We start from the raw sequence: 12,491 nt of genomic DNA on the forward strand, positions 1-12,491 counted from the left end.
GACCTTTTGCCGTCTGTTGCAGAATCTGATGTTGCCTGTGGCCTTGGTAGGGCTAAGATGTCTCAAAGCCTTATCAAGGATGTCTGGATGGGTGGGTATGGGGTTAATGATCCTCATCGCTTCTAAAGTCAGGAGTGCTGATAAAAGAAAGCTTTGGGGGCTGGAGAGATGGCTCGGCGGTTCAGAGTGATGACTGCTCTTCCAGAGGTCCTGAGTTCAATTCCCAGCAACCACATGGTGGCTCACAACCATCTGTAAAGAGATCTGATGCCCTCTTCTGGTGTGTCTGAAGACAGCTACAGTGTACTTAAATATAATAAATAAATAAATCTTTTTAAAAAAAAAAAAAAGAAAGAAAGCTTTGAAAGGCTCCAGTCCTGTGCCTGCCCATGGCCACTAACTGCTCCCTGCGCCCACTCAAGATGAACATATTGGTTAAACTTAAGCAAACTGTGTTTGATGGGGACATGGAACATCACTGAATACCTACCTACCATTTACAATGTGGCATTAATAAATGTGTCTGAGGGGGAAAAATCGGTGTGGCAAGATGGGTGGTGTGTGCACACATCTTTAATCCCAGCACTCGGGAAACAGAGGTGGAGGGTTTCTAAGTTCTGGGCCAGCCTGGTCTACAGAGAACAACACAGAGAAACCCTGCCTCAAAAAAAAAGCCAATCTCCCCAAAAGAAAAATACTGGAGGAGCAGAGGTAGGTGGATCATAGTGAGACGAGTATGACCTGCATTGGGAGTTCTAGGCTAGCCAGGACTATACAGAGACCTTATTTTTAGTGAGTGTGAATGTTCACTGGGATTGTATGTAGTATCAAAATAGTGGGGTTGGGGATTTAGCTCAGTGGTAGAGCGCTTGCCTAGCAATCGCAAGGCCCTGGGTTCGGTCCCCAGCTCCGAAAAAAAGAAAAGAAAAAAAAATAGTGAAGATGTGGCTAACTCCGCATGCACAAGTGCAGATACACGTGTTGGTGTCAGGAACTGCTTTCGCCTCCAGCAGTGATGTCACCTGGTCACCTGCGCATCTGTTGCCACGGCAATGGTCACACATTCCCAGCAAACCTTTGGTTGAGCTCCCACCTTCACCTGGGAGCAGTTGCGTCACATTTCAAATGAAAGGCAGATCTTTCCTGCCCCCTTCCTCTTTTCTCTCTCTCTCTTCTTCCTCTCTTACCACCGCCCCCATCCCCTGTCTACGCCATCCCAATAAACCTCCTCCACGTGAGACCTTGTTGGCCTGGTGCGGTTTGTCCAGACACGAGCCTCGATTTCCATCCCGACAACAAGCAAATATGTGATACAGCCACACAGCAGGTTCCCATGGGATCCTCCACAAAAGGGATTCAAGCTAAGATACATGCTGCATGTCAAAAAATATCCTGAGCACACATCACATATGAAATTCTAGTGGTGGTTGATAACATGTGGGTAGGAGAAGGCGCGGACCAAGTGATTGCTGGGAAGGGCGGGAGGGGCCTCTGGGGTGAAGGAAGTTTCACCATGCTGGTTACTTTGTTTGCAAAATGTGTCAAAACCCACCTACACCAGACACAGCGGGACTTGAGAGGTAGAAACAAAAGGATCAGGAGTTCAAGGTCATCCTTGGCTATGTGTCAAGTGTGAAGCCAGCTTTCCGTACATACAAATCCTCTCAAACACCACCCTGTTGTTTGAATCTGTATAATTTGCAGCTTGTCAGTTATGCCACAGTCAAGTTGACACCAAGCCTCCCTAGGTTACTTAGGCTGGTCTCGAACTCCACAACCTCCTTTAAAGTTGGAATTTTCTTTTTGTTTAACGATACCAATAAATATGTAAAGAATGGCTTGGGTTGCAAAGCAGATTCTTTCTTATAGGGGGGATATAACGCAATCAAGATTTTTTTTTTCTTAAAGAAAATACCACACAACCTCAGGAACCTTGAGGCAAACAGACCCAGGCTGGGGCCGTTGACCCCCTGACACTGACTACTCTAGCAAGCCTGGGTCCAGATCTCCTCTGTTGAAAGCAAGACTTGGTCTCCCAGGGCACTCAGAGATGCCACTTCCTGGCCTTGACCTTGGGCAAGTTTACCACTTGGGGCTTGGTTTCCCTCAAATCTCCCAGGGAGATAAAGATAGGGCCCTACCTCAGAAGATAGGGCAATGAGAATATAATTAGACACCTCAGGAGGCCGAGGCCCTGGGCATGGGGCCTAGTGTAGAGTGACTGCTCAGGAGCTGGGAGCCATTGGCTTTTTAGGGCAGTGGAAGGCCATGGTGTAGGCTAAGGGGCTGGGGCTGGGAGATGTCCTCCTCCGGTGGCTTCACATCCAGCTGTCCCCATCCTTCATTACCAGCCCCAGCTGTTTGTTCCTCCCTCCCAAGAAACCGGACCCAGCCTGCCAAGGTCCTATTCTGGGTCAGGAATGCTGTGTCAGCATTTCTGCCCAGACCCAGGATCTAGGGGAAGAGGGAGAGTGCAGGGTCAGCAGACCTGGCCCCAAAGAGAGACCATCTCCCATACCCCAACCCCCATGTCGGCCCGGGGGAGGGTATGGTGGGAAGGACTAAGAAAGAGGCAGCCCCTCCCCCCTCTTGTCCCCTCCCTGTCCCCTACCCAGAGCCCAGAAAAGAGTGCTATTCTGGGAGAGACACCTGTTGTCCCAAGTCCCATCCCTGCCCCCAGCTAGGGATCCGAGATTTAGGGAGACAGGACCAGAGGGACAGCAAAATGCAGAAGGCTAAAGCCAAGGGACAAGAGACAAAGACAGAGACAGAGACAGAGACAGAGACACAAGACATACCAAGGAGCTGGAAGAGACTTTATCACCATACCCTCAGAGGCCACACTACTTAATCCTCCTCACCAAAACCGAGGAGGAAAGTACATTTACGATCCAAGAGACCCCTAAGGAGACCTCCAAAAGCGGGGAGTAGAAAAGAAAGGTATTGTCCAGTCCACCCCAGCCCCCTTCCCAAGAATTTAAATAGGTCAAAGCCTGGAGCAAGACACAAATGAGGACTGGGGTGGCGGGGTGGCGGTGGAGGACGGCTAAATTAAGCCGAAGAATTAGAACCACCTTCCTCAAGTGCCTGCTTTCAGAATGGCGGGAGGGGGGTGGTGCTCCCTCAATGACCCCAAATCTCTTATGTCAGAAGAGGGCTTCTGAGGATCCCACCTCCTCCTGCCCACTCAGTCCTCCCAAGTCCTGCTAATTCTCCGTGGTCGAAAAGGTGATGAGAAAAGACGTTAACAACAAAGTGACCTCGATTTCAGAGACCACCAGCAAGCAGGGAAGAGACAGAGAGGGACTCTCAGAAAAGTAAGCAAGAAATCGCCCCAAAGCCTCCTGACCCAGACAAAACATACCGTCCGCAAAAACTGGACCTCGTCCTCGCCTTCACCTCCTCCATCACCCATGATGGCAATCCCCGGGTGTCCCGGGCTAAGGTCTGAGGATGGCGAGAGAGGGCTGCAGGCTGGGCGGGTGGGTTGAGGGCGGGCTGGGGTCCGAGACCTCTAGGGGAGCCAGAGGCACCCGCGAGGGAGATGGAACTGCAGGAAGCATGCCCTGTGCAGGACTCAGATGCAAGGAGGTCCCCGCCCCACCGCACACCCATTGGGCAAGTATGGGACAGGCCACGCCCCGGTCCAGAACCCCGCCCACAGCACAAACTTGGTGGAAGATGTTCGCTTCAGTGGTCTGGGTCTCTAGAAAGTAGCCGAGTGGCCATGACCACAGTGAGATATCATGTATATATGTGTTTAGTTAGCTCTCCCTCTCCCTCTCTCTGAATAGCATGTTCCTCAGGATGGCCTTAAACTCGTATGTAGTCAAGGATCATCTTGAACATCTGGCCCCATCTGATTTCAAACCCTGGGTCACTTGCATGCTAGGCAAGCATTCTACCATTGGGCTACACCCTCAGCCTAGTTCCACCCTTTCTTTTTTTTTTTTTTTTTTTTTTTTTTTTTGGTTCTTTTTTTCGGAGCTGGGGACCGACCGAACCCAGGGCCTTGCGCTTCCTAGGTAAGCGCTCTACCACTGAGCTAAATCCCCAGCCCCAGTTCCACCCTTTCTTAATGGCTAAACTGAGCTTTACCCTTGCCACAGAATAACACAGTTGTGCTTGGATGCACACCACATCCCCTAACGTTAAAAAAAAAAAACAAAAAACAAAAAACCACTTAGTGTCAGACATAGTGGTACGGCTCCTCATCCAAGTTCTGAAGAGATCGAGGCAGGAGGATTGTAAATTTGGAGCTGGGGCTGTATAATAAGACCCTGTCTCAAAACGGAGACAAAAACAGGGTTGCAGTCATGTCTCAGTCGATAGAGTTTATCTAGCTGTCACAAAGCCCCGGGTTCCATCCAGCACCACACAAACTGGGTGTGGCGGTGCGCGTCTGTAATTCCAGCAAGCAGAAAGTTGAAGACAAGAGGATCAGTAACTCAAAGCCATCCTCGCCTCCCTAGCTAGTTAGAGGCCAGCCTGTGCTACATGATACCCTGTGTGTGGGAGAGAGGGGGAAAAGGGGGAGAAAACACCAGTCTGACCTTGAACTCACAAACATCCCAAGCCTCCGCCTCCTAGCACTGAGATTAAACAAATGTGTCACCCCACCCCGAGCCCCCAGCTAAAAACTGCCTTTTGGAATAGTACTGGCTGATGTCCCTTACCCACCTGTTGCATTTCAGGTGTGAGCTAAGATCTTTTTATTACCACCCTGCTATTATTGGCATCCTTAACAGCAGAAAATAAAAGCACGTGTTCCCGGCGGGGACCTCCTGAATGCCTTGTAGTCCCCAGGGTAACCTCTAGGGGGCACACTTTCCCCGTTCTCACAGTGCCAAGTCTGCAGATGCGAAGAGCTGAGTTTGAGAGATGGAGTCAGGCACCTTACACAACATCACAGAGGCTGAGCTGGGATCTAGACCTAAAGATTGGGTTCCTAACCGCTACACTTCAACACCTCCATATCTTCATATGTTTTTCTTTTCTTTTTTTTTTTTTTTTTTTTTGAGCTGGGGACCGAACCCAGGGCTTTGCGCTTCCTAGGTAAGCGCTCTACCACTGAGCTAAATCCCCAGCCCCATGTTTTTCTAATTTAGCCATGTGGAGGTACATGTCTGTAACCCTCCACTCTAGGAGGTAAAGGTAGAAGGATTAGGAATTCCAGGCCAGCCTTGGCTACATAGTACATTCCAGGCCAAACTGCATTACATGACTCTCTAGCTCAAAAATTAAAAAAAAAAAAAAAAGAGGCAGGATGGTGGCGCATGCCTTTAATGTCATCCCTTGGGAGGCAGAAGCAGGCAGAGCTTGGTAAGTTTGAGGCCAGTTTAGCCTACAGAGTGAGTTCTAGGCCAAACAGAGCTATATATGATCACCTGTCTCAAAAATAAAATAAATAAGGGCCAACAAGATAACTCAGCTAGTGGACTGCTTGCCCCCAAACCTGATGATGATCTGAATTCAATCCCAACGACCCAAATAATAGAATGAAGAAAGGGCTCCATAAGATGACTGTTTACCTTCACATGGCAGCCATGGTGGTGTGGGCAACCTACACACACACAGACACACACATATATACATACACACATGCACACACACATACACACATGCATACACACAGACACATACATGCATACACACACAGCCACACACAGCCACAGCCACACACATACATACACATACGCACACACATATACATACACACAGGCACATACATACACACATGCACACATGCACACACATACACACATGTACACACACATACATACACGCACACACACAGCCACACACAGCCACACACATACATACACACATGCACACAATACATGCACACACACATACACACATGTACACATACACATACATACATGCACACACACATCCACACACAGCCACAGCCACACACACACATGTACACACACATACATACACATGCACACACATACACACATGCATATACACAAACACATACATGTACACACACATCCACACACAGCCACAGTCACACATGCACACACGCACACACACATATACATACATACACACATTCACGCATACACACATACACAGAGACATATACATATACACACATACACATACACACACATACATACTCACACAAAATAAATGTTGTAATGTAATTTTAAAAAATAGCTGGAGAGATGGTTCAGAAATTAAGAGCGCCTGCTGTTCTTGCAGAGGATCTGGATCATCTTCCCAGCACACACATGGTAGCTCACAACCATTTATAACTTAAGTTCCGGGGGATCTGATGGCCTCTTCTGACCGCCTCAAACACCAGGCAATAATGCTCATAAGCATAACATTAGATAAATCTTAGAGATAAACTAAGGCGGGGTGGGCAAGATGTAGCCAGTTAGTAGGCTGCTTGCCCGGTGTGCAAAGAGCCTTGTGTTTGGTCCCCAGCACTATATTAAACATACCTGGTTGTGCACAGAAATCCCAGCACTTGGCGTGTAGGCAGGAGAATCAAGACTTCAAGCTCATCCCCATCTACACAGCAACTTAGCCTGGGCTACAGAAACCCTGTTTCAAACAAACAAAATGTGTGTGTAAACATCTTCTCAAAAGGGCTTAGGCCCACGCCTTTAGTCCCAGCACTTGAGGCAGGTGGATCTCTGTGAGTTCAAGGCCAACCTGGTCTACAGAGTGAGTCCTAGTCCAGCCAGATCCTGTCAATCAATAAATCAATAAAATGGGGGCTGGGGATTTAGCTCAGTGGTAGAGGGCTTACCTAGGAAGCGCAAGGCCCTGGGTTCGGTCCCCAGCTCCGAAAAAAAGAACCAAAAAAAAAATCAATAAAATGATGAGGATATTCAATAATAGAACACTCAATTAGCATATTTAGACAAAGCAGTATCTTGGAGATGGTGTAATTGCGGAACAAGTACGGGAGCTGATTTGTTTGTTTGCTTGCTTGTTTATATGAGGCCAGAAGAGGGCGTTGGGTCTGCTGGGACTGCAGTTACAGCTAGTTGTAAGCCACCATGTGTGTCTAGGGCTTGAACCCAGGTTCTCTGGAAGAATAGTCAGTGCTCTTAACCACGGAGCCATTGCCAGCTCCTAAGGACCTGCTTTCAAATCCCCAGAACTCACAGAAAATTGTGGCATTGCAGCTGTAACCCCATTGCTTGGACCATGAGAGGGAGGTGGAGATTGAGAGTCTCCGGGGCTTGCTGGCCTGCTATCCTGCCATGTGCAGAGAAGAGGAAACAAGGCAGAAAGTAAGAGTTAATGCCAAGGCTCTCCTCTGACCTCCATAAAACGCTTCTGGACGCACGCACGCTCACACACACACACACACACACACACACGCACGCACACACACACACACAAACTTAAACCAGTACTCTACCATTCAACAAAACTGTATTAAAATACTTTTCAATGTAGATATTGCTTGTTAAACACTGGCAATAATACACTTGCATTAAACTGAATCTAAATTTGTTTTTTGGTTTTTTTGTTTTGTTTTTGTCTTTTGGTGTTTTGGGTTTTGGTTTTTTTGTTTTGTTTTGTTTTGTTTTGTTTTGTTTTTTGGGATATGGCCTTATTGTGTAGCTCTGGCTAGTCTCGAGCTTCCTATATAGACTAAGCTGGCCCTGAACTCACATAGATCCACCTGCCTCTGCCTCCGCCCCTGCCTCCTCCTCTGCTGGGATAAATTGGCAGTATTGTATTATTGAATTATATAATTCAGTGATCCATTATATAATATGTAGTTATATATATTGTTTATTATATGGTACAATGTAACTTTGTGTTATATTTCATACATTAAATAGTTGCATGGTAAATATTTTTCCTTAAATGTTTAAAACATTTAGAATATTCTAAGCAAAACGTGGAATTATTCTGTGTCATAATGATCCACATCATAGAAAAAAAATAAGATTTTGACGGTGTTTCTCGGGCCTTTAGTCATGACTATGTTTTAAGGCTTCTTCTTCCGAGGATGGCCATGGCGGCTTCGAGGGACTTTCTGGTGACAAGCCCCTTTTGCTTATCCACCCTTCCCTGTCCATAGGTGCCCTGGGGGTGATTCCTGTGACCAGCCTTGCCCATATCACCTAGGGTGATAAATCCTTTTGCCAATTTGACTGGGTTTGGGAACACTTCAGAAGACCGAGCCTCGGGTATGTCTGGGAGGGCATTTCCAGAACGGCTTAACTGAGGAAGACAGACCTGTCCTGACTGATGGGCTGTGTCTTCTGAATAAGAGGCGCGTACCTGCTCAGCAGCAATGTTCCTCTCTGCTTCCTGACTTCAGGTACACTGCGACCAGCTGCCTCACGCTCCTGCAGCCCTGGTGGTCTTGGGCTTTCACAGAAGAACCAGAACAAATCCTTCCTTCCTAAGTCATTTGTCTTTTATCTGCATAATGAGAAGAGTGATGAGCCATCTGCCCCCTTGTGGAATTGACACCGTTTTGGTATGAACCACCCAGAACCTACTTGCTAGGTGATACCATATACACAATTCCTCTAAGCAGCCTGGGTAATGACTGCCTGCTGTCACTATGCAAAGATTTCAGTCTCTATCTCCCGACCTCAACTTGGCATCTTCTGGCTTCTCACTGGTGTGTGTGCATGGGGGGGGGGGGGGGTGTGTCACATGAGTGCATGTTACTGCGGATGAACATGTGTGCCCTCGTGCAGGAGGGCAGAGACTATCTTAGCCAATGTTGGCTGGAGCTCACCATTATTAGGGTGGCCTGGATGGCCAGCAGGACCCAAGGATCGACCTGCCATTCGGGATTAAAGAGCGCATGCCGCCTTGCCTGGTTTTTTTGGTGGGGACTAGAGCTCGAAGTTGGGTCCTCATGCCTGTGTGGCCATCTTCCCAGCTCCTGGCTGCTTGTCTAACAGACTTACTTTTCCTGTCTAACCAGCTCTTATTTGTGCTTCTTTTTCCATGGTGCCTCATGGGAAGACGTCTACTCTGTTATCGAAGGCAGTGCCTTTCTGACTTGTGGGTTTCTGCTTTGACTCAGATGGCCCCGCTTCCTTTGCGGTCACCGATGTTCTTAGGGGTGTGAGTGACCATCCAGAGGGCCTTGGAGGCCGAGTCTTCGTGTACAAGTGCCAAGGTCCTCAGGACCTAGAGATACTGTCACACTGAAGGCTGAATGGGGTCTAGGGGAGATGGGGGGGGGGGGAGAGAGAGAGAGAGAGAGAGAGAGAGAGAGAGAGAGAGAGAGAGAGACTGTACTAATAACAGATTGCTGTACTTGAGACAGGCAGGAGACACAGGAAGCAAAGATCCAGGCAGAGAGGGAGGGAGGATCCAACTAGGGCACTATTTGATGGAAAACTAAAGTAGGCCTTCTTGCCTGTGTGAAAAGAGTCCCACGGTGAACACATTTGATGGAAAAGAAAAGATCAAACACACTCTCCTGAAAGTGCGGCTGCAGTGAAGCCACTAAAGTACTAGGTTTGGCAGAATCATTTTACTATGACCCATTTATCCTACTCCCCATTTTATATGTGTGTGTGTGGTATATATATATATATATATATATATATATATATATATATATATATATATATATATAGTCTGCATGGTTGTTTTGCCTACATGTACGTGTGTCTAGTCCCTCAGAAGTCAGATGAGAATGTTGCCCGCTCAGGTCCTCTGGGAGACCACTGAGTCACCTCTCCAGCCCTGAAGTATATCCAAGCAAGGAACGCCACTGTCCACTGTAAGAAAGTCAATGAACAAATCATTGCATCAGCACACAATGAAAGACAAAACAGCCACAGAAAGGAAGTGTAATCAAACAAACAGCCTGGAAGACTAGCAAAGATCAAAGATACGGAAAAGAAACGACACAATCCATGAGCCCACGTATATAAGGTTGCTTTTTTAAGATTTGTTTTTCTTAGTTTTAACTTCCTGCAGGGGCTTGTGCCAGCCTGTGAGTGCGTGCACAGTGAGGGCGGTGCCTTCAGAGGCCAGGGTGTGTTTAGCTCCATGATGGGATGCTGGGAACTGAACTCCAGTTCTCTGGAAGAGTGGACAGTACTCTTAACTGCCAAGCCATCTCTCCAGCCCCTACATACAGTTGAAAAAAAACCCTACTCTGTGCATATCAGGCTGCAGATAAATCATAGGAGACAGTGACGGGAACTAAGAGAGATTAAGAATGTTCTGGCGGTCGGGTGTGGTGGCTCATGCACGCGTTTCGTTCCAGCACTCGAGAGGCAGAGGCAGACCTCCTAAGTGAATTCAAGGTCAGCCTGATCTACACAGTATGGTCCAGGATAGCCAGGGCTACACAGAAGAAAAAAAATATTTAGGAGTTAATTGACTTTTTTGGTTTTGGATTGTGGGTGGGGGTAATGGGGGGTCTAGCTCCAGTCTAGACCAGGTTAGTCTTGAACTCACAGAGATCTGTCTGCCTTAGGTCCCTGACCTCGACCTCTGAGGGATGGAAGCATGCAACACCAGGTCCTGCTAGTGTCCTGTTCTTGATTTGAGTGCCGTTGGAGTTTCCTCATTTAGTGACAATTTGTCAACTGGAATTATCAACATGTGCTCTTTTTTGGTACTTCCATTAAAAATATGTCAAGTATGACACATTTAGATAAAAGAACAAAATGTACACACTCCATAAAGTCTGTTTCCATGGGCACAAAATTTTATATAAATACATACATAATACACACACATATAATATATACACACACATATATAACACATACATACACATATATATAACACACACATATATACACACACATATATACATACACACATGTATATAACACACACATATATATACACACTCACACATATATACACACATACACACATACATACACATATATACATACATACACATATATATACACACATACATACACATATATAACACACATATATACACACTCACACATATATACACACACATATGTACAAACATACATATACATATATACACACACATACACACACACACATACACACATGCACACATGAAACAGTTGAAACAAAACCAAACACTGTAAAGTACTGTTCATAGCAGCCTAAGAGGAGCAATGGAGGGAGAGGGGACTTTGAAACAGTCATGGTCATTCTGGCTGGGCATGGTGGTGCCCACCTTAAATCCTAACACTGGGAAGACAGAGGCAGAGTGATCTTTGAGTTCAAGGCCACCCTGGCCTGCAAAGCTAGTGCCAGCCAGAGCCACACAGAGAAACCTTGTCTCCAAAAACTAAACAAAGCCTCAACGTTTTGTCTGCTTTTAAAGCTGAACAAAGGGCTGGAGAGATGGCTCAGTGGTTAAGAGCACTGGCTGCTCTTCCAGAGGTCCTGAGTTCAATTCCCAGCAACCACATGGTGGCTCACAACCATCTGTAATGAGATCTGATGCCCTCTTCTGGTGTGTCTGAAGACAGCTACAGTGTACTTATATATAATAAATAAATAAATCTTTTTTTTTTAAAAAAAAGCTAGATAAAGGGGCTGAGGAGAGGGCTTAGGGCTTAGTTCTGTCCGTAACATTTTTTTAATATAAAAAGATAACCTGGGGAATTGAAGGGGAAGCTCAGTAGGTAGGGTGCTTGCCCAGAACATGCAAAGGCCTCAGCACTGTGTGAAGTAGGCATGGTGAGCCCCAGTCACAATTCCAGCACTCAGGAGATGGAGGTAGGTTATCCTCAGCTACAAAGAGAATTTGAGGTTAGATGATCTACATGAAAAATTAGCGCGCATGCACACACACATGCACGCACATGCACACACACACACACGCACACACACGCGAACACACGTGCACACACATGCACACACATGCACACACATGCGCACATGCACACACACATGCACACATACACACATGCACACACATGCACACGCACACACACGCGCACACATACACGTGCACACACACACATGCACACACGCCCACGCACATGCACCCCAAAAAGCAGTGCATTGCACAGAGTCAGTATCAAAATGAAAAGCAAGGCTCTGCCCTGCTCTTGCAGAAGACCTAAGTTCCCAGTACCTGTGCTACATGACTCACAACTGCCTGGAACTCCTGCTCCAGGGGGATCTGATGCTTCTAGCCTCCTCCAAAAGCACCAAGCACTTGTGAGCACACACCCACATACAGACCCACACACACACATGATTCAAAGTAAAAATAAAATACAACAAAAGGGGAGTATGCCTTTAGAATATAATAAAGAAATAAAACTTCCAAAAACCTTGGAGAATATATGGTACACAATAGGTGCTACATAAAGGATTTTACAACGAGAATGATAAAGTGAACATGTTTTCCTGTATAAACGGTATCCTTCAAACCAGCCTGCCATCCACACCTGTAATCCCAGCATATGGGAGGCTGAATCCCGCTTCATTCAGATTTGCTGCTGCTGTACCAGGCCAGCCTGAGCTTCAGGAAAATCAGACGAGAGAGAGAGAGAGAGAGAGAGAGAGAGAGAGAG

The 12,491-nt window shown here is 46.8% G+C and overlaps 1 protein-coding gene across 3 annotated transcripts in view; it reads right to left on the bottom strand.

Moving 5' to 3' along the window:
- Nucleotides 1–3,552, bottom strand: part of Ryr1 (ryanodine receptor 1) — a 132,380-nt gene extending 128,828 nt beyond the window's left edge. For all 3 annotated transcript variants that reach the window (XM_087570298.1, XM_087570240.1, NM_001419537.1), the window contains 1 exon segment: nt 3,365–3,552. In XM_087570298.1, coding sequence (XP_087426424.1) covers nt 3,365–3,415 — 51 coding nt within the window. In that variant the 5' untranslated portion in view covers nt 3,416–3,552.
- Between the last annotated feature and the right edge of the window lie 8,939 nt (nt 3,553–12,491).

Source organism: Rattus norvegicus, chromosome 1 (genome assembly GCF_021556685.1).
Source record: "Rattus norvegicus strain SHRSP/BbbUtx chromosome 1, alternate assembly SHRSP_T2T, whole genome shotgun sequence".
NCBI lineage: Eukaryota > Metazoa > Chordata > Mammalia > Rodentia > Muridae > Rattus > Rattus norvegicus.